The 23766-nt window shown below is 43.3% G+C and overlaps 1 protein-coding gene across 1 annotated transcript in view; it reads right to left on the bottom strand.

The window, feature by feature from the left end:
* Positions 1 to 23766, bottom strand: part of PDZD8 (PDZ domain containing 8) — a 127514-nt gene that overhangs the window by 87802 nt on the left and 15946 nt on the right. The window contains exon 2 of the mRNA XM_014573726.4: positions 1532 to 1654. Coding sequence (XP_014429212.3) covers positions 1532 to 1654 — 123 coding nt within the window. The remainder of the gene's footprint in view (positions 1 to 1531; positions 1655 to 23766) is intronic.

Below are 23766 nucleotides of genomic sequence, written 5' to 3'. Positions count from 1 at the left end.
TTTCCTATTTATATGACTATAAAACCTTTTACTATTGGTTTTAATTCCCTTTGCAAGGTCCAACTCTACCTGACTTTTAGCCTCTCTCACTTTGTCCCTACATGCTCTAACCTCAATAAGGTAGCTTTCTTTACTGATCCCTCCCATTTTCCACTCCTTATATGCTTTCTGCTTTTTCTTAATCACCTCTCTGAGATGCTTGCTCATCCTGCTTGGTCTAACACACCTGCCTATACATTTTTTCCCTTTTCTTGGGATACAGGCTTCTGACAGCTTCTGCAACTTTAACTTAAAATAATTCCAGGCCTCCTCCACCTCAAGATCCATAATTTCTTTAGTCCAATCAACTTCCCTAACTAATTTCCTTAATTTATTAAAGTTAGCCCTTTTGAAATCAAAAACCCTAGTCTAAGGACATCTTTGTAAAAACAAATTTTACTTGCTTTGGACTTTTAACTTTGTTATTTCTTTTTGTTGTTTTCAATGTTAAAATCACCTCCATTGCAACTAAATTATGAAATCATCAAGAAGTCTACTAACCTATGAATTCTTACTTGATGGGGAGAGGGGAAATAAGCAGTAGAAACAGATTAACGCTTAAGCAACAAAAGCAAAGAGAAATAGAAAGCATCATTATATCCAGATACACACTGTAAAACTCAGTTTAATTAGTTAACTGGTTAAACATTATGTTTAAGTGGTTAACCACTTAAATGGGCCAGGCAAGGGGCTGCTCCAGCCCAGTTGTCCTGAAGCAGCCCCCCTCATCTGAAGTGGGGCAGGCTGCTTAGGCTGGGGTGGGCCTGCCATGGGCAGAGGCTACTCCAGCCTGGCTGAAGTACCTCACACCTGTGACAGGCTGCTCTGGCCAGGCCAGGATTGCTGTGGGTGAGAGCTTCATTAGCTGAGCTAGAGCGTGCTTGCCCTCCCCCCGCTCCTCCCCCCCCAGACAGAGCAGCGGGCTGCTCCAGTTGGGTTGGGGGCCCATTGCTGGTGGGGGGATGCTCCATTCCAGCCCACAACTGATAATGGATAAGCATCACTTGATAAGAGTGATGCTTACTGGTTAACCATTGACATCCCTACTATAAATACTCACAAAACCATCTGAACAGCTTTGAGGTATGGTGGGTAACCTGCAGCCCACGGCCCACGCACGGCTTGTCAGGGTAAGTCCCTATTGCCTGTATCGCTTCCAACAACTCCTGTTGACCAGGAACAGCAAACTGCAGCCATTAGGAGTTGTGGGTGGACATACCTGCCTACGCAAAGCAACCTGTCTGGCAGGCAAGCGGCTTACCCCGAGGAGCTGTGTGCAGCCAGTGAAGCAAGTTGCCCACCACTGGCTTTGAATATGTTTCCCATTTCTCAATTGTTGATTAAGAGAAAGGTTTTTTTTAATTTTAAAAAAAAGCTATATTATAGTATGAGTTCAGCCATGAAACTGTAGCTGCAGTATGCTTGTATTAAAACAAACCTAATGGCAATATCATATACCACTACATTATTTAGTCCAGAGAATAGGACATACCTTGTACATTCTATCAAGGTAATTTTAAGTCGGCCTTCCGTCAATGGAAAATCTTGTATGTTGAGATCCCGATCTTCATATTCCTCAGGTGACATAACTTGAAATGGAAAAAATGGCTTGAACCTGATAAAATAAATATAAAATCTCACTTTTTCCATAAACAGAACTATTTTAAAGTTCAAAGTACATCAACAGGACTACCAGGTACAAAGAATGAAAGCAATATATTTACAGAGCAATATTTTGGGGTAAACAGAAAATCAATTATCCTTAAAAACAATTTAGGACAGAAAAATAGGATTTCATTTTCTACAAGTCTTCCAGACCAAAAAAAAAAAAAAAAAAAAAAAATGCTTCTGGACGCTACTAAAATTCTTCCATGTAAGAAACTGAAGAGTATATAAACATAGCAAGAATATAAACACTTTGTTTTCACTGGATTAAAACACAGATTATTTTAATGTCATACCCCAGAATGCCAGTAATTTAGAGTATATAATATTCTGTGAGATCAAACTGCCTGGTTGTATAGTATCTTAAAGAAAAATGTTGTATTATGATATGTTAAGAAACTGTACTATAAGCTTTCAATTTACCTATATACTGAAGTATTTATGCCAGTGTTTCTTAAACTTTTTAAGACTGAGGAACACCAAACAATTTTTTTTTTTAAATGAGGAACACCAAGGATCAAGATGGACACATGGCCAGAAGTAAAAGTAACCCTAAGAACTTTTCCCTCCATCCTCTTACCCATAGGGGATGTTTGGCCCTCACCGAACCCTCTCTCCTCTGGTGCTGGTCTCTCCCCTGCCTGTGTCTGCCCTTTTGCTTCATCCCCAGAATCCCCTGGCAACTGCACCTTCCCTTTCCCCTGTACCCTCCTGGTGCTTCCTCCTTCCCTCACTGCCTCTGCCCCCTTTCTCCCTGATGCCCATCCCCTCACCACCCTTTGCTCCAGTTCTTCTCATACCCCTCTGTGCCCTCACACAACTTACTCCATCCCTGCCTTCCTCATGCCCACCCCTTTCAACCCTTTCCCCAGCACCTCCCTCTCCCCTTGCTTCCTCTTGCCCCCAATGACCTTCCTCTCTCCTTTCCCGCATCACCCTGTCCCCTCCACCCTCCCACCCCCACTGACACCTCCCCTTCCTCCTCCTGCCTTTTTCCTCATTGTCTCCACTTGGCCCCCTGGCATTTGTCTCTCCTCCATCCTGTCCCTTGGGTGCCTTCTCCTTTCTTCTCCTGTCCTGCCCCCCTCCCGTCAGCAAAAGCCCTTTCCTCTCCCACCCTCCTTTCTCCTAGCTCTCTCCAAGCCCCTCCTCCACCTTTTGCCTTCTAGTTTGTGGGGCTGGAGTCTGTGGTTAGTCCCCAGAAGTCCCCGCAGCCCTGGCCCCAGCTGCTTCCAAGGCAGAACCGCTTGCCGGGCCTCAAGTTGGGTCTCCCACAGTGCTATATAGGGTTGCCAGGTGTCTGCTATTCACCCGGACAGTCCGGTATTTCCAGCTCCTGTCTGGTAAAAAAAATTCAGAGACTACCGGACACCTAAAATGTTCGGTATTTTCTGAATTTTCCCCCGGCCAGGAGGTGAAAATGCCAGGCACCTGGCTACCCTACAGACACTCAACATCCGGCCTTCTCCCCCCACCTCCGAGGCCCCTCCCCCGGCTCCCAACACCCCTAGCCCTCCAACCCCAACCCCCATGCTTACCTGGTTCCCCGAGACCGCCAGCACAAAATGGCTGCCAGCCGAAAGACCTAGGGGAAGCAATGCTTTCCCCTGAGTCTTGGGGTAAGTCTAGACTACATGCCTCTGGCAACAGAAGCATGTAGATTAGGCTACCCGGCATAGGAAAATGAAGAGACGATTTAAATAATTGCTGTTTCATTTCAATTTAAATGGCTGCTGCACTGAGCCGATCAGCTGTTTGTCGGCTCAGCGCGGTAGTCTGGACACTCCGTGGTTGACATCAAAGGCATTTGTTGACCTCCCAGGTAAACCTCATCCCAAGAGGCATACCTGGGAGGTCGACAAATGCCTTTGATGTCGACCGCGGAGCGTCCAGACTACTGCACTGAGCCGACAAACAGCTGATCGGCTCAGAGCGGCAGCCATTTAAATTTAAATGAAGCAGCAATTATTTAAATCACCGCTTCATTTTCCTATGCTGGGTAGCCTAATGTACATACCTCTGTTGCCAGAGGCATTTAGTCAAGATGTACCCTCAGTGCTCAACCGTTCCCCTGTTCCTATCCCTGCACTCACTCTTAAAGGAGACATGCTTTAATGCTGTGGTTTTTTGGGGGTTTTTTTCCATTTAATAAGTCCTTGGAGTCCCTTTTTTTTTTTTTTTTGCACGCTTTGGTCTCCCACCCCCCCTCCCCCGCCCCCAACAGAATTTTCACACTTTTTTTTGGGGGGGGGGAGGGGTGTTCGGTATTTTTGTTTCAACCATCTGGCAACCCTACGTGCTAATGTTAGTGCTGCATTCCAGTCCCCGCACCAGCTTTGACTCCCATGAGGAGGAGCAATGGGGGGATGGGGAGAAAGCTCCCACCCTCCCAGATCTAGCTTGCGGAGCATGGCAGAGCGAGTGGGTCTGTGCATTGCCGCTCCCCCAGCAGAATGGGAAGGGGCAGGAGGAGCAAGGGCCATAGACAGAGCGCACCGGCAGAGCTCGAATGTACCCTGCTTTGCAGTGCTCCAGCCAGGCTTTGCGCGGTCTCTGCCGGGACTCCGGCAGCAGCTCCCAGGAGCGGCTCACTGACTCCAACCAGCGCCTCTGCCCCTCTGGCAGTGGTGGAGGCCACCTATGGATGGAGGAGGCCAGGCTTATTCAAGTTAGTGCCTGGGTTCTTGCAACACGGAAAGAACTTTTAGAGCATTTAACATTGCTGGTACTCCAATATAAATATAAAAACTATGAAAATATTAGCTGCCTTTTTCAGTTTCTTACATATAAATTTTGAATACCCTGACTGGCATTTTAATACATTTTTACAGCCTCAAAAAATTATGTCCTTCACGTGCAGGACACGATCTTGTTTTGTAAAGATTTTAGTTTAACAAGTCCAAAAATACAAGTTGCACAAGACCTAGGACTTACAGGAGCTCATAAATTCTCATTTGATGGAGCACGACACTAGTCAAAATAATCAGAAAAGCAGAAGTCTCCTCTCTTCAGTTCACCAATGGAGGCATCAATTTTAAATTAAGAGGAGGAGCAGGCAATAAGCAAATATGATGATGAAGATACCAGCATTTCTAGGGCAAGGTCCCAGTCCCAGAACCTCTCCCCACACTTAAAACATACTACCTGCACAAAAGAAAGAAAAAGTCTTTTAACTGTCTTAAAAAATAAATAAATGATGACTGCAATACTCTCATAGAATAACATAACACTGAAGAAATTCAGAGGTATGCTTCCATTGCATTTTAAGAACCACATTGTGCATACAGTTTTATGCTTTTAAATACCATGATGATAGGTGCCTTAAAATAACTTTCATAGCGTACTTTAGACATAATTTTTCCTGCTGGAGTGAGATAGACAGAATGAGGTAGGTTCTTACTGTTGCCAATATCCTGGGACCAACATAGCTATACCACAATCACAAACACTCTTCATTAATCTAATTTAATGAGACTGAGCCAAGAGATATGGGTTCTATTCCCAGCTCTGAAACAGATTGTGTATGACCTTTAGCATGTCAACCTTGCTCACTGTCCCAGTTTCTTCATATAAAAAGAGGGGACAATAAGAATCATGAACTTAAGTCACTGGAGTTTGTAAACACCTTTGCACTTTCATAATCCTGTCTGAGGATTTAACCTTCTGTACTGTCCCCAGCAGGACTGTACAACCCCAGACAGAAAACACAGATGGGAGCAGTACAGACATGCAGCCAGGAGGAGCTGCTGGCACAAGGCGCTGGCTTCTGGGAATATCAATGCCAAGTTCTTCTCATTTGGCCACTTGCAGTTTTTGAGAGTAGAGCCATGAGGATCAGCAGATACAGATTTCTATCTGTATCTGTGCAGGGTTCCAGTTATATCTACGCCCCAATGTAAACGACGCTATGTCTACAGGAGAGCTCATGGTGGTGGATCAGTAACATATTAAAATAAAGGAGAATCTTTAAAGTTAGCCTTTATTAAATTCCAGTTTATAAGTGTCCAAGCCTGAAGTAAGGGCCTTCCCTTCTCCACTACACTACCTAATAACTAGGCTTTTATCTAAATCCTTATTCCATTGTTTCTTCAAAGGTAAGCTGCCATATGAAATGACTTAGGTTCATCAGTATCATCGCCTCCTTTTTTCCATTATCTGAACCAGAGTTTAAGAGTCACTTGATCATAGGCAAGGCTGTGGAGTCTGTCACAAAAAACATGGATGCCACATTGTCCTCCCTGACTTCTGCAGTGGCCAGTGAGAGTCAGCTACACCATCCTCTGCAGGGGCAGTCTTGAGCCAATGCCCCTCCTGCAGCAGCAGCAGCAGCAGCAGAAATTTGGGTATGGGAGCAGACTCAGAGCAGATGATTGGGGCACATGAAGGAATGAGGGCTCTTAGTGGCACATACCTTCAGGGGGAGGGGAGGACACTCCCTGGAAGCAACAACATGTCCCTTGTCTGCTAGGCAGAGATGCAGCCAGGTGGTTCTGTGCACTGGCTTCACCTTCAGATGTCACACTCAACAGTTCTCACTGGCTATGGTTCTTGGCAGCACATGGATGCCTCTCAGTCTGGAAGCGCCTCCAATTAAGAGCTGAGGGACATGTTACCGGTTCCAGGGCACCACAAAGAACGAGATAGGGAACCTGCGAGCTCCGCCAATCCCCCACCCCACCAAGAGCACCAATAGTGCCCTGGCTGTGTCTTATCCCAGTAGGGATGTAAAATCCCATTTAATCAATTAACCAGTTGAGAAGGAAAATGTATGTTGTTGAAAGGAACAATGTGGAGTGTGTATGCAACTGACCGAACATGATCTTGCATTGTGTGAGAGATAGTGAACCTACTGAAACCAGCCTGGTCTAGTTTTTCTGCTTCAAGGATGATACTAACACTCATGTAACTAAGATTATCTATGCATATTTTGGGGGGGGTGCTCCGAGCATTAAGCCAATCATAACGCTGTTACTAGCTTATATAATGTCTATTCTATTTTGTGTGTAATCATGGATATATATACGGTTACTGTGGATATTTGATTTTTGTAGTCTTCCTTTTGAAACTTCCCACAGCTGTATCTTAATAAAGGTGTTTCTCTCCTTCCAACCCTGAGTCTGGATTTCTATGACACAGTTAAACATTTTTAACTAATTAACGGCTTAAACAGGGCAGGTAAGGAGCTGCTCCAAACCAGCCAGACCACCTGTTAACCATTGACGTCCCTATGCCCAGAGCACCCACGTTTTAGTTAGAGGCATACAGTACAAGTTATAAACAGGTCACAGGCCATGAATTTTTGTTTACTGCCTCTGATCTGTCCATGACTTTTACTAAACATAACTGACTAAAATATAGCTTATAGGGGACTGATAAGTAAAGTGAATGTCTGATCGGCTAGTCATTTTTACACTATTTTCTATCATCAGTTTGCTGAACAAACTTTCTCGGTCTACTTTTCCTCTTAACCAAAGAGTAGTCACATGATACTTTGAAAACAAAGCTTCTTCATAGTGTTTCTTCACAGTGTTTCTTCACAGTGTTCTGCAGCCAGAATGCATAACAGAAACAGAAATGGTGCTCAAGTATTTGACAAAGAAAGAGATTATAAAACCATACGTTACAGACATAGCATTGTCCGGAATCTGAGCACCATCCTTATCTTAAAAAAAAAAAAAAAAAAACCCCCACCACCACCACCACCATAGTTTTGGTGTCCTTACTGCTTCTTTTTAATCTACGAAAGGTAGCCCAATTTTTTTAAAATGATTTCTGTTTAATATCAGAAACACCATTGCTTGTCTTACTGGTTTGGGTGAAGTACTAAGATTTGGAACTTGTGGGATAAAAATCACAAAAGAAAAATGTAGCAGGTGAACTATGAACACTAACTTTCTACAACTTTGTTTTTGTTAACTATTTAAATCAAACTCTTGACACATTTGGGTAAAAGTTCACTTTAAGAATTCAAAAGTCCCAGTCACTTCAATTTTGAATGTATACTTCTCCAAGGAGACCATTAGCAAAATTATCACAAAAGCTTCATACTCCTGATATTTCTAGGGTTAATCTCTCTCCCAAACACTTACAATGGATAAATCATAAAGCAACAAAGGCAATAGTTTTCATTTCTGTGCAGGCCATCTTTAAACCAGCTTTATTTTATCAATTAGTTAATTGGTTAAATGTTATGTTTAAGTGGTTAACCACTTAAATGGGCCAGGCAAGGGACTGGTGCGGCCCCCCTCATCTGAAGCGGGGCAGGCTGCTTTGGCTGGGGCTAAAGTACCTCACACTTCAGCCTGGCTGAAGTACCTCACACCTGTGACGGGCTGCTCTGGCCAGGCCAGGATTGCTGTGGGTGAGAGCTTCATTAACCTTTATTTTGGTTGAAATCAGCTATTTTTAGTTTTATCAGTATTGAGCACAGTCTCTCTCCCACTTTCAGTAACCTATTAACTATGTGCATAGATATATATTCTATCCCATAGTCTGTTTTTCTAAGGTGTCTGGAGGGTCAACCTGTACTGCTCTATATACTGAATTACATATAAAATATTTCCATTCCAATTAATGTTTTATAATTATATGGCAAAAATGAGGAAGTAAGCAATTTTTCAGTAATCATGTGTCATGACACCTGTGGTTTGGCCTGATTTTGTAAGCAAATAGATTTTTAAGTGTGGTAAAACTTGGGGGATACTCAAGACAAATAAGACTCCAGGGAAAAGTACACTAGTTTGGACAGGTGCAGAGCCACTGCTTTACAGTCTTTTGATTTTCGTTACACTCTTTCTATAACATAGCGCCTAAGTTGCATTCAACTATCTAGCTGTAGTGCAGGTAATACAGTGAATCGTGAACAATAACTTCCCCTTTCGTGGTTTACATAGAGTACTTTGGAAAGTGCTCTCCCACCGCTCTTGTCGTGGCCACACTTTCAGTTTAGAGAGCTGCCACAGCTGTGCTTTAAACTTAAGTGTAGAAAATCCTAGTGCTTCTCAATCAGACATAGCAAGATAAAAAACAAGCAGCAAAATTAGGTTCTCTCAACAGTAGGTCAGATGTCATCATCAAAAGGAATCTTTTTAAGAGAGAGCTACTCAATGAATGCTTAAAGATATAAGACTTAAAATAGCACAAGATTCAGTCCTTCTGTATCCGAAGCCAATAAAGGAAGAGATAAATTTGTTTCAAATACTTTACATAAAACTACTTAAGTTCCCTTTAGGTTTAAGAACTCACACTCTCCATCTAGGGTTCTCCCATAAGCCTTGAATGGCAGCAAATCCAGCACACTTAATTTTGTATCCCTACCTTTAAACTTAGAGAAAACCAGTACCAAAATATTTTATAAACTACTTTAGGGAAAAAAAAAAAACCAACCAAACAAGTTCTGCACTTCTATTATAGGGGTAGATAGACCACGTAACTGCCTGCTCCCTCCTTTTCAAATGTTGAGAAAAACCCTATCCATTTAACCGCAAAAGAGACTGAATTAATGTTTAAAATGTTAAATGTGTCTGGCCCAAATTAGCATTCATTTGTATTAGTTATGGCATTCTTATTGTTTTGTGGATTCTAAGCCAATTTTTCTTGCAAGACAACGTGAAAACAGGAATAGTTTATACTGAAGAGAAAAAGAAAGTGTCAGCCAATTAGCTAAAATTATCTGCTTCCATAAGTATCTACCTAATCCATAATGTTTTCAGGTGCACCAAGAAACAAAAATAACCAAGCTCTGTCTGGCCAAGGACAACCAAGATCTTATGTAATTATTTTTACTCTATCTGCCAAGGATATCCAGAACCACAGTGCAAAAAGAGTCACAGGCTAAATACCGGGAGGGACAAAGTAAAATACCAACAGCAGCTGGACTGCCTTTCTGCTCTTCATAAACACAAAGAATTGGACTGGTTAAAGAGAACCAGAACTTTTTATGCAAAAAGATTATAATTTTGAAAACTAAGTCATCTTATGCTGAAAAGGTGAGAGCAGGATCATATAACAATATGTTCTGAGAAAGGAACTTTAAATTATTCACCTATTTGATGGAGGTAATTGAGTGACAGTGCTCTCTAAAAACAATTACTCGGATTTCTCTTTACAACCGTATCATCACTTTGGGTTATATAACTTTCAGTGCTATGTTACTGCCAAAGATTATTAGTGTCAGGTTTACAAATTCCTAGTCAAATTACATACTTGTTTTAGAACAAGATATACATTAACTGAATATTTAATCACAATACTTTAAAGCTAAAATAAGCTTTTCAATTCAAATGCCAACAAAACAAATAGTTTAATCTTAAAATATAAAAGACATTTACAAGTTTCATATTTTAGCGTAGAGAATTATCCTGAAAGGTTTAAGAGAGATTTCAACTATATTTACAAGACAAGTAAACAAGCAAAAACTAAGTTTTTAAACAGAAAGCAAAAGACAGCATCTTATAAAGTTACCAATAACAAAATGCTGATTTATTCTAATACATCACATCATTAAGGAAGATATTCAGGGATAATTACTACATTTTGTTTGAAAAAATAAATTCTGCACTGAACTGGAGAAATCCAATAAATAAACTTAAGTAAATAAGATTAATTTGAAATGATTTTAATAAAACTAGACAGAAAGTCATGCTTTTGCTACTTAAATCATTTAAGTTATTAATATTTTGTTTCAAACAAATACCATTTACTTTAGATTTACTACGCTGTTGGCAAATTTAATCCTAAACTGACTAAAAAAATTGTAAAACATTATAGGCCAGTCCTAAAAGCACTAAATGAAAGGTTGGTGATATTTGGTCACCTTTTTTAAATAAATTGGTTAACAAGTTACATAATCCTACCAATGCCTTTGCTGAAAGCTTTTATAATACAGAAAGCTCCATTACAGATCACCCACGAGACATGCAAAGCATGAGCTCATCCTTACTTAAAAATGAAACAAAAAACAAAATTTTGTATAATTGATCTTCTTGCCCACGCTGAAATCAATGAAAGCTGTACTGTGCAAGCATGACAATCTACATCCATCTGATTTTAGCAAATCAAAGCATGTTTCTATCTGATAAGTCTCAAACCTGATCAAAGCATCTTAGCTTTACCACATCAGTAAAAATAGCTCAGTTTAATTAAACACACCTCATTATTGGAGCATCTGAGTCTTTTCAGTAGATTTTATGGAAATGTACAAAATCACTTTTCTGACATGTTAGCATACCACACACCTCATGGATTCCATTCTCCCATTAATGCAGGAAGTTCACATGCATAAATTCTCAGTACCCTGAAGTACAATAACAAATCTACTAAAGAAAAGGAAATGTAGTACCCGTTATTTTTCTCTTAGCCCTGGTCTACACTAGGGAGTTATTATTTCAAAATAAGGGGGGGTTATTTCAAAATAAGTGGTGTGTCCACATTACCAAGCCTGTCGTTTCAAAACAACAGGCTGGTTATTTCAAAATCCGTACTCCTGCTTTCCTTGGGGAATAACATTTATATCAAAATTACATTTGCATGGATGCTCCGCTGCTGCTATTTTGAAATAACTACTGCACAGAATAGCTTGAAATAATTACTCCTGAGTGCTTTCTGGAGCTCTAAGTCTAGGTAGCGCGTCCACAATAACAGAGCCTGCCTCAGATTAATTTTGAGGCTCTGCCGAAGCGGGCACACACTATTTCAATTTTGTTATTTCAGGAGTTACTAATTTGAATTTAGTTATTTCAAAATAATTTCCTAATGTAGACATACCCTTAAAGAGCTTTGAGAGGGTCTGATTTTTCATATAGAGTAGTACTAAGCACCCATCTCCTAAAAATCAGGCTATTGAGCTATATCAAACTGGGCATTCAAGTTATTAGTAAAGATTGCACCTCCCTAAACCAGGACTCTCTGGTCTGGCAGGCAGGCTATGGCAGGGATATGCTTACCTAAGTGGCTCCCACCTAGCAAACCTGCAAGACTCTGAAGCAGGCTCCTTGCCTGCTGCAGCCTCAGGCTGCTCCAAATGGCTCAGAATATTCCCCATAGCTCTCTGCTCTGGGAAAAGGGGGAGGTTTGACACACTGCTCCCACTCCCAGAAAAATCGCTCAGCTCCCATTGGATGGTTTCTGAGCTGGGGTGCCAGGGGAGCACACAAACCCTGCCCCTCCTCTCCAGAATCTGAAACACAGACCCACAGGGAGCAGCCAGCCGCTTAAAGTGGTATAGGGCTGCTTTACTGAGAAACCTTTCCTCTTTTGCCTTATCTATTCATTAATCTACTATATATTTGAGGAAGTCTGTCTGTCTGTCCAAGAACTCCTCCTAAACCAGTGGTCACCAACCTGTCGATTGTGATTGACTGGTCAATTGCAGGGGCACTGCCAGATCATGAGGCAGTGCTCCCAATCACCCTCCCTGCTCCTCTCATAAAGACAATGCTGAAATGTTTTGTGTTGGACAGAATATTTTATTTTAAAATGAATCCTGGCCAACAAGTCCTCAATTGTGGCCAATCACCAATCTGGCCACAGCATCATAACACTTCTGCACACGCCCCACAAACCCCAACCCTGAATCCCCTATCCTGAGCACCTCACTTCCCCATATTCCTGCACCCCCACATCCCCATCTTGTGCCACAACACTCCTGCACCACCCACACAACGGAAACCTGTGCCCTGAGCCCTTCATATATCCCAACCCAAACTTCTGCACCTCAACATCCACAAGCCTGTGGCTTGCTCAGGTGCTCAGCACCCCAACCCCCCACCTGACCCTAACACTCCCCAGCTTGGAGCCCCCTCTATGAGCCAACATCTCCTTTTCCATCTCCTCCTGCACCCAAATTCCCTCCCAGAACTTGCACCTCTCACTCCTTCCCACACCCAAATCCTTCATTTCCACCCCAGAGCCTGCACCTCCTGTCTCAAGGCAGTGAGAGTGAGTAAGGGCTGGGGACAGCAAATGATGGAGAGGAGGGGAATGGAGAGCATGGGGCCTCAAGGAAAGGGTGGGGTTTGGGGGAAGGGATGGGGTAGATCTTGGCTTGCCCTGCCATTTAAAAAGTGAGCTTGGGTGTAAAAAGGTTGGAGACCACTGTCCCAAACCGTAAGAATTAAGATCACCAAATTCAATACAGGCAGTCCCCGACTTACGCGGATCCGACTTACGTCGGATCCGCACTTACGAACGGAGCTTTCTCGCCCCGGAAGTCGGGGCGAGAAAGCCCCGTTCGTAAGCTGCTCCAGTGCCCCTGGTCTGCTGGAGACCGTCTCCAGCAGACCAGGGGCACCGGGCGGGTTCCCGCGCTTCTGATGCTTTGCCAGAGCAAAGCCTCAGAAGCGCGGGAACCGCTGCTGCTGCCCCTTGAGACCCGGTGCCTGTGGTCTGCTGGGGACGGTCCCCAGCAGACCACAGGCACCCGGACTGAAGCCGCAGCCTTTGACTGAAGCGGCAGCAGCGGCGGTTCCCCACGCCTCTGAGGCTTTGCTCTGGCAAAGCCTCAGAGGCGCGGGACCCCCCGCGGCTGCGGCTTCAGTCCGGGTGCCTGTGGTCTGCTGGGGACCGTCCCCAGCAGATCACAGGCACCCAGACTGAAGCCGCAGCCGTGGCGGGGTCCCTCGCCTCTGAGGCTTTGCCAGAGCAAAGCCTCAGAGGCGCGGCACCCCGCTGCCGCTGCGGCTCTGCTCCCCGTGTCCCTGGTCTGCTGGGGGGGGGGGGGCGCAGCTAGTGTGCTCCCCCCCCCAGCAGACCAGGCTTTTGTTTTGGACTCTGGGGCAGAGCAGCTGGGGCGCTGCCGATTGGTCCTGCAGCGCCCGTGGGCACTACTGGACCAACCCGGCAGCACCCCAGCTGCTCTGCCCCAGGTCCTGATTCAGCCGCTGCTGGTCAGTTTCAGCAGCGGCTGAATCAGGACGTCTGGGGCAGAGCAGATGGGGTGCTGCTGGGTTGGTCCAGTAGCACCCCAGCTGCTCTGCCCCAGGCGTCCCCAAGTCAGCTTCTGCTGAAACTGACCAGCGCTGACTACAGGAAGCCCCAGGCAGAGTTGCTCTGCCCCGGGCTTCCTGGAATCAGCTGCTGATCAGTTTCAGCAGCAGCTGACTTGGGGAGCCTGGGGTTCTTAAGTTGATTCTGTATGTAAGTCAGAACTGGCGGTCAGTTTCAGCAGTGTCTGAATCTGGACGCCAGTTCCGACTTACATACAGATTCAACTTAAGAACAAACCTACAGTCCCTATCTTGTACGTAACCCGGGGACTGCCTGTATATAGCTTCCTCTTATAACTTAAAGCAAGGTCAGGGTTTGGCTGTGCTAGGAAAATGAGATGTGCCTGGATTGGGATTGCTGCTTATAAAACCATACAGAAAAGAGACAAATCACCAGGCAGGTGAAAGGGACTGATGGGGGCACTCTCTCCTCATCCAGGAATGTCCCAACCCTGAACTTTCCATCCTTTAAGTGCCCTTTAGAGAGAACAGGAGGGAGGGAGGAAGAGGACTGAAACTTTCCCTCCCCACCTCAATTCATAAGGGGACAAAGGGAAACTGCACAGTTTGCTGCAATTCCTCGCTTTGGCTGAGGAGCACAGGGGACAGACAAACCTGGAGCTGCCCCAGCCAGGGCACGTGCACACCTCTCCTGGCTGCACTCGCTGGAGCTGCAGCAGCCATGGAGCGGCGCTTCTTAACTGGCCCTAAGCTGCTGCAGTGAGAGAGGGCTGGGGTAGTCCTCTCTCCCCAGGGGCAGCCTGCATAGTGAACCTCTCACCCCAATATAATGATGAAAATGTGCATGCTTCATTTAAATTTTATTTAAAAAAAAAGATTGAGTTAAGGATCTGAGCAATGGCAGGTAAACCTCCCAGTTGTAATATATAAGCCAAACACACAAACTGTTTTCTGTTGGAGTGGGCCATCCATCAGGAGGGCCTCTTGCTATTAGCCTAATAGCTAATCTTTTGCTCTTCCTAGCTTATGCAGGTTTTATGCTGTGAGACCATTGCACCCTGATCATAAGCTGAGGCTACTGAAGGTGATTTAGAAATTTTTGGAAAACTTCTTTCCCCACGCTAAATACAAATCTATTATTCATTTTCTATTCTATTTTTCATTTTCCACTTACCACTCCATGAGGAATTTTTTATGCAGATTCTCTGGGTTTACCAACTATATCAAGACCATTCTCAGACAGCCCAATTCAAGAAAACACTTAATCACATATTTATCTCAAACTATGCACTTAAAGTTAAGCATGTGCTTTCCTGAACAGGTTCCAGCTGGAGGTAATCTCACCAGCCCCTTGTAGCTCAACACAAGAGAAAAGCACAAGAGACACTTCACCTGAAGTGAGCTTCCATGATTACATTGCCTGGCCTTTGATGCCTGTGCTCTGCTGATCACTGGTTTTGACTCTGAGATTTGCAGCATACTGACAAAACAGACCATAACATTATCTTACTGGTACAATCAGTGGCAAAAAAAAAAATGGAGAAAATAATGTCCCAGAGGAAAAAGATAACTTTCAAAAAGTTATCAAGAGAAAGAGAGAGCCTCTTCTTTGTGGACAATGAAAAACTATGCAGGGAGTGAACATCCCAAACATGCCAGCAAACAGCTTTTAGTTAAACTTCAAATAAATAAAAAGATAAAATATTATGGCCATTTTTTTCAAAAGTTTAGAACTGAACATGGATTTAATACAACCTTGAAACTTTACTAAGCAGAAGAAAACTTCAACTATTTGTTTAAAAAAGGAAAGTAGTTTATCTTTAACAGAGTATTGTACTGGCTTCCCCTCTCCCTCGGCTCTGCTGCTGCCTGACTGGGTACTTCTGGTCCCAAATAAGGTGGGTGCTTAACTGTTAGGTCTGTAATTCTGCTGTTCACAGTGCTCAAAGTTCTACTGTATGCTACGTTTCAAAGATGTACAGTTATGTGGAGTATCACATACTGTAAATAATGACTGTTCAGTTTTATTTGAAGATTCTTCTTCAGAGCGCTGGGGAGCAACAAAAAGCCATCTGTCCACTCCCTAGTGCAACACATTATTTTCCAATTCTATAATACGTTCTACTATGTAACAGTCTCTTAAAGTAGTGTACAAACACCGAATAGTCCTGTGAGGTGAATCTTATCCCCATTTTTATAAACATGAAAAAGCTTTGCTGACAGTAATTGCAAGTCTGTGGCAGAGCTGCAGGTAGAACACAAATCTCCTGCTTTCACCATTAGTCCATACTTCTTTTCTATATCCATATCATAACAGCAGCTGGTATGCTTATTATAAGCTTCTATACCAGCCAAGAACTGACTGATTTTGACTCTTTGACTCTTAAAGATAACCCTGACACACCAGGAATACAACAGTAGTAAAGCAGAGTATTTTTATCTGTTTTCTATGTTTTAGCCGAACTTCAGACTCCATTACTTTCAACATAGGATCTTTCAGAAGCCCTAAATTCATTTGCACATACAAGTTCAATAGGTACAGAAGTTTCGCCACTAACTTAGGTACAGGTCAAACCTCTATTTTCTGGGACACTCTGGTCCAGCAGGACCACAGATATTGTTGGACCACAGAGACCCTGGACCAGGGGGCTGGGTGGCCACGAGATTGGCTGCTAAAGCCCTGGGACAGTGAAGCTGCAGCAGCCCTGGTGGCCTCAGTGGCTCTGGAGCAGTGGATCCATTGCAGCTACAACAGCCACGGGGTAACAGAGCCATGGTGTCTCCAAGGTAGGGGAGCCGTGGCAGCGCTGGCGGCCCTGAGGAGTGGACCCCAGTGGCCCTGGGGAATGAGGCCACAGCTTCTGGGGCAGCCCTGATTCCTCGAATCCTAGCAGCCCTGGAGCGAGGAAGCCACAGCAGCTCCAGCACAATGGAGTGCAGCAGCCCTGGGGATCAGAACCCCGGTGGCCTTAGAGTCACAGCATCCCCAGCACTCTGGAGCTGTGGCAATATTCGTACCCAAGAACTGCGGCAGCTCCAGAGATCCTGGGGCTCCAAAGCCGCGGTGGTCCTGGGACAGCGGAGTCCCCATGATCCCTGGCCATTGGAATCGCAGCAGCCCTAGAGTTATTGGAGCCTGATGGTTCAGGAGCAGCAGAGCTGTGGTGGCAGGGACTCGCCAGCAGTCCCTTGCTGGGGGCAAGAATGCTCCATTAGGTCTGCTGATGGACCCTGGGAGAGGCCAGAGTTCCATCAGCAGGAGGGAATTGACTTCCTCTGGTCTGGCAAACTCCCTCATTTGGGACCAGTCAGGTTCCAAGGGTGCTGAACCAGGGAGTTTCAACCTATATTTATCTGGTCCCACATCACCGTGCACACAATATATTTATCTCTACAATTACATTAGAGTGAGTAACTGATTTTCCTGTTCTTTGAGAGCGTGGGGAAAAAAAAAAAATCAGTTCGGGTAAACCAAAACCTGAGGCTTAAATTCACCATGCCCAGGAGCAGCTACCAATCTACCTTACAGCTTTTAGCCCACTAGTAAGGTAATCACCTGGGACATGGCAGACAAACCAATTCCTCACGCTAAAGCAGGGATTTGAACCAGAGTCTTCTCTCCCCTCTTCCAGTAAGTACACCAATCACCAGGCTACAGAATTTCAACCTCTCATTCTGGGTGGCCAAATGACTATTTAAGTATTTCATAGAATCCTAGGCTGGAAAAGACCTCAGGAGGTCATCGATTCCAGCCCCCTGCCCAAAACAGAACCAATTCCAACTAAATCATCCTAGCCTGGTTTTTGTCAAGCTGGAACTTACAAACCTCTACGGATGGAGATTCTACCACCTCCCTAAGTAACCCATTCCAGTGCTTCACCACCCTCCTAGTGAAATAGTTTTTCCTAATATCCAGCCTAGATCTCCTGCACTGTAACTTGAGACCATTGCTCCTTGTTCTGCCATCTGTCACTACTGAGAACAGCCTCATTCCATCTTCTCTGGAACCTCCCTTCAGGAAGTTGAAGGCTGCAATCAGATCCCCTCTCACTCTTGTCTTTTGCAGACTAAATAAGCGCAGCTCCCTCACAGGTCATGTGCTCCAGCCCCCTAAACATTTTGGTTGCCCTCCACTGGACTCTCTCCAATGCATCCACATCCTTTCTATACTGGGGGCCCAGAACTGGATGCAATACTCCAGAGATGGCCTCACTAATGTCGAATAAAGAGGAATAACAACTTCTCTACATAGTCCCCTTACTAAAGGAGCCCCTGACTTTTTCCTGGGAGGATCCTTTGTGCTGCAATCTAGCCCTAGAGACTACAACTCCCATGAACTCTTGGGAAAAAGGGGAAAAGGTGGCTCTCCCAGGCTATGCAGACAGAGAGTTAGGATAGGCCAGGAGTGGGCAAAAGGGCCTCCGCAGGCCGGATCCGGCCCGCAGAGGCCCTGCTGCCCCTCCCCCCCTCCAAAGGCCCTAATTGGCCTAGGGGCAAGGGAGCGAGGGAAGTCCCCTCCCATGCCTGGGGAATGGGCACTTTGGGGGATCATGGGGTGGAGGCAAAGGCACTCCCTCACCCCCAGACCAATCATTGTCTATGGGTGGGGAACTCGGAATATCTTGACCCCGCTCTAACATGGCCCTCGACAAAAAATTATTGCCCACCCCTGGGTTAGGCTCTATTTTTGGAGAGAGGAGCCAGGCTGCTGGTGTGGAGCCTTTTCCAGGCCAGGAGCTGTTGTGTTGCAGTTACAGCCTATTACTGAGACCGTTACTATTGGGGCTTGGATCTAGCAGGCAATTTGAGGGCTGCTGTTGAGGGGAAGGGAGAGATCCGGGCTTTGCCTGTGGCTGGGAAGAGCTTACATAAATCTACACAGAAGGTGACTGAGTAACTGGGCTGTTTGGAAAAGTGCTGCTGTCCAAGGACGGAGCACAAAACACAAACTGACTCTGGGTGCAATGAGAGCCAGAGTGATCTGCCCAGGGAACCAGAGCTGCTGGTATTTGGTGGGGCCTACTCCAGTGGCAGAGGGATTTTGCAGCTGGCTGCTCAGCTTAGACCAACACACACAGAGCCTGAACAGTGCCGTCTCCACTCCAGCTGCAAGTGCACCCATGCAAGTGTTTGGGACTCTGAATCCAGAGGAATGCACACTCAGAGGTGGAATATGGTGGCAGTGCAAATGCGAGATGGATACGTTTCCTTTCTTTCTATGTACTTTTTAAATTGATTTTGTTCACTTTTAATCTGTTAAACCTGGTTTTTTTAACTAGTTAAGTAAAGGTGTATTAATTCTAATTTAATCAGTTAGATAGATCTTAGTTATAATTGTTGTCTTGGAGTTACTTCCAGGTTATTACTGGAATACTTTTATTCCTGGAGGCTCCCAAGACACACCCTAAGGGTGTGTCTAAACTACATGGCTCCGTCGATGGAGCCATGTAGATTAGGCTGATCGGCAAAGGGGAATGAAGCTGCGATTTAAATAATCGCGGCTTCATTTAAATTTAAATGGCTGCCGCGCTGAGCCAACAAACAGCTGAGCAGCTGTTCGTCAGCTCAGCGCGCTAGTCTGGATGCTCCCGCACTGACCTGAAAGCCCTTTATCGACCTCCCTGTTATGCCTTGTAGCATGAGGTTTATCGGGGAGGTCGATAAAGGGCTTTCATGTTGACAGGGGAGCGTCCAGACTGCCCCGATCTGCCGACAAAGAGCTGATGGGCAGAGCGGGGCAGCCATTTAAATTTAAATGAAGCCGCGATTATTTAAATCGCGGCTTCAATCCCCTTTGCCAAACAAACAAATCTACATGGCTCCGTCAACGGAGCCATGTAGTCTAGATGTACCCTAAGTGTGTAAAGGGCCAGCCAGATGGAGGCACCGCCATTGTATATTCTTTGGAAGAAAGGGACTGCAGCAAGGGGATACATAGGGAATCCCCAACTAAACAACATCACCATTGGGGTACTCAGGATTTCCTTTTATGTTAAAAACTTCAGGCACCCAGGCACACGTGAGTGTGACCAGCTCCCAAGTAACCCAGGGACAAAAAAAGAGGGTTACATCTAGATCTGCTGGAAATGCTCCTCCTAATGCATCCCAATATGCCATTAGCCTTCTTGGCTACTAAGGCACACTGTTGACTCATATCCAGTTACTCATCCACTTTAATGCCTGGGTCCTTTTCTGCTGAACTGTTGCTTAGCCAGTCAGTCCCCAGCCTGTACCAGTGCTTGTAATTCTTCAGTCCCAAGTGCAGGACTCTTCACTTGTCCTTGTTGAACCTCATCAGATTTCTTTTGGCCAATGCTCTAATTTGTCTAGGTCACTCTGGACCTTATCGCTACCCTCCAACGTATCTACTTCTCCCCCTAGTGTCATCCGAAAACTTGCTGAGGGTGCAATCCATCCCCTCATCCAGGTAATTAATAAAGATGTTGAACATAACTAGCCCTAGAACTAATCTTCGGGGCTCTTCGCTTGAAACCAACTGCCAGCCATTTATTTCCAACAACGTAGAACAACATCAATAGGAGGGACTGAGAGATTCTCATCCTTGAACACCCTACAGCCTGATAGTTGGGTAAGCTGCCTGCATTCAAGTCCCTTCTCCCACTTCCCAGGCAAGTATTCTAATTGCTGCTATTTGCCCATCTTTATTATGGTTAGCCCATTAATCACCCACTATCCCATTTTGTGAAGTCCACCTAAAAACAACAGTTTCAATCGGAACAATTCTTCAAATTTGCAAATTTATTCTGTAAATAAGCTGTCTAACCAAAAAAGGTAATAATTTTCTCTTTGGCAATGCCACATTAAGACTGTAAATTTCAGTTTCCCCTTGTTCTATACTGTTACTTTTGCATGTGCTAGTAACGCATGGCATTGTAGGTCATCTGCTACACATGTGAGTTATGCAAGATTAATTTTCATTAGCAAAGTCACCACCTATTTGATTTTTATTTTAATGCTTGTATATCAACATGGAATGACACTCAACTTCAAGTCTCACTCAAATGGAGTAGTACATAGGAACGTGCTGATTTTAAACAGGATACAAAGGTTTTATCACCACTCACAGTAAGCAAGACCCAATGTACAACATGCCTAAGTGTTTTAAATTACGTTAGTGACACCAGTAAACAAAATATTATCCTGTTTTAACACAGCATATTGCAAAACCAACATGAAGATCTCTGTGCTTTACATACAGGAAGTCTTTACCGTGAGAACACATTGTTCACAAAGTTACACTGGTATTTAAAACTGACATCAGAAAATAAAAAATAAGTTCACAGTTAAAGACGTTCAAGAAACTCAGGCATATGCTATATGTACACTTGCAGATATGTATTGTAAATCATAGAAAATAAAGGAAAAAGTTCACTATCAAGGATTTGGAAATATTTTAGAATTTTCTTTACACCAAAACAGGCAGAAGTGTATAAATTGAGAACAAAAGATTAGCAAGACATTGCAGTTGAAATGTAAAAGTCTCTTGACCACGGTTCCACACAATATTTTTAAGACAGATGTCCAAGACAGTAATATTATGATTCTACATCTTTCCAATTTCCTTCACAAATGTTACAATAGAAGATCTCTAAACATTTTATATTTTAAAAAGAACATTACAGAATGACAATTTTAGCTGTGGAGATTTTAGCATTTAATTCTTATTTCCTGAAAATAGGAATTAAATGCTAATAATTTAAGTTAGATTCTTTACAACATATTTGTAATCTAAAAAGTTAACATATTCTGTGTCAATTCTATTGGCATTGCCCCATAATATGTTCTTCACTAACACCTTGTAAGAATCTTAGAAAAGATGACACATTTAACTGCTCTGACTACAAATATTTTTGTAAAACAAGATTGCTGTTTTATAAACCATACATAAAAACTGTAACAATGGCACTCTGTGGGGAAATTATCTATATTTTTAATAATAGTATTCACTACAACCCTGGGAACTTAAATGTCCAAACTATTACTACCACTATAGATTTTAGTTCTAAACATAGGAAAGTTTTACTGTTGCTTAAGTGAGTGTCAAACTAGTATCAAATCTGAATCAACTATTCATTGCATTTAGAATGCAGATATTGTATACACAGACCAAATACTTAAAGTAGCATTTTTTCAGCAGCTCTACAACTCAGAGTTAGGGTTGCCAGATAGTGTCAAAAAATACTGAACACCGCGGGGGGGGGGGGGGGGGAATATTGGTTGATCAAAAACAAAAACAAATCCTCCCCCCCTCCACACACACAAACAAAAAACAAAGAAACATATGAGACCAAAGTATTTTCTGTTTTTTGTTTTTGTTTTTAACCGCACCGAAGCCAATACCGGACACTTGGTAACCCTACTCTGAGTGCTGTTTTGATTAAACACATTACATCACTGCGCATAGCACAGTGGAGAATTCAGTCAGCAAGTTATTTCCTATTCTACGTTTTACCTGTAATTTAAAATACAATTTAGATTTTCAAGCATGATTCATTTCTTGATATTTTGCTACAACCTGTATGATATTTCAGAAATACAGTGTTGCCATGGTTTCTAATTTTTAAAAAATTAGTTGACTTTCTCCACTGATCACAATACAGCAAGCTATACAAACATGATCTATTTAAATCCTTCTCATCAATATTTGAATACTGTTTATCTAACAGTATTGTTCTGCCCTGTTATGTTGGAGAGACTGGTTTGATTCTTTGACCCTGCCTTTCATTCCTCAGGCTTACAGGAGCTTATGAAGCAGAAATCCTCTAGGCTCCAACAAGGATGGGAAGGTCCTTGCCTCCCTGATCCTCACTCTGCAGTAGCCAAAAATAAAGTTTTACTTTGTTCCTTGCCATCCCTTGCACTTTCATTGCACTTTTATGCCACTTTTACATAAAGTCGGCATTCACAAGTCTGTGTTAAGCTGGTTTCACATTTTATTACTTTTGTCACCATCTAAAATAATTTGAACTGAAACAGTTGTATTTAAGGTGCCCAATGACACTTCAGCAGTGGTGAAAATGCAAAACAGGCCACCCAATGCATTGTAAGGCTAACATAGAATTCTACTCCGAAAAGTAAACAATTCAAAACTCAACTTTGTATTTTCATTAAACTAAAAATGTCTGAGATGGATTCAGTAACATATAATTATGGAACGCAACAATACTCTTTTTGTGGCTTTTAAACACTAAACACTCCTGAAAAATAAGGCTAAACTCTGCTGGGGAAACTAGGAAGATGTCACATACATCACCAATAATATAGTTACTGCAGGCCAAACTTTGTGCATGGTTAAATCTTTGCAACCCAATAATACACAATGCAATATGTTAGTGCTTTGTTAGTAGTTATTTAATTTTACAAAAAGAACCTTGAGAGTTCACCTATAGCCAATAAGTACCTATACAGAAGATAAGATATTTGATAGTAGAAAAGTCTTTAAAGTAGCAAAGGCACAAGATCTAATAGCTGAAGTTATTCTATAGACCACACTGAGCATGGTAGTATCTGAATGCCTTCCAGTAGGTCATTAAGCAACATGAGTAACAGCTGTCACACATTTGTTCCCTCATCTTCTCTCTAGGGGGGGGAATGTGTGTAGTGGAGTGTTTTGTTTTGGAACATAACTAAACATATGCAGTTATAAATTTGCTGCCCCTTGCTCTTGCAGTAAGGTGAGGTCTGTAATAGTCTTTAGTTCCAGTCTTGGGCTAGTCCTTTAATAAGCTGTCTCCTGTACACAAGAGTAACTCTTAATCGTAGGAAGTTCTACTGCACCAAAAGAGCAAAGCCGCCAATCAGGGTTATACTAGATCTTAAAGGTTTTGAAAATAGAACCATTAGTATGTTATTAGTTTCCACTGACACTTTTCTACTGAATTACCAAACCAATTATTTGAGTGTTTAATATTTTCCACCCAAGGATTTTTCCACTCTCTCAAACAAAATAAAATGGGTGTATACTTATTTTTCAGTATAATTAATATTATCCTATTGTCCTATGGAGAGTGAGGCAATATACTAGCTCAAAACCAAGTGATGCAGAAATGAGTATTGGTGACTTCAAGCAATCACAACAAGGTTGTAGAATAAGCAA

The sequence above is a fragment of the Pelodiscus sinensis genome, chromosome 8 (assembly GCF_052426305.1).
Source record: "Pelodiscus sinensis isolate ZL-2025 chromosome 8, ASM5242630v1, whole genome shotgun sequence".
NCBI lineage: Eukaryota > Metazoa > Chordata > Testudines > Trionychidae > Pelodiscus > Pelodiscus sinensis.
This window is presented reverse-complemented; position numbering and strand designations above follow the sequence as displayed.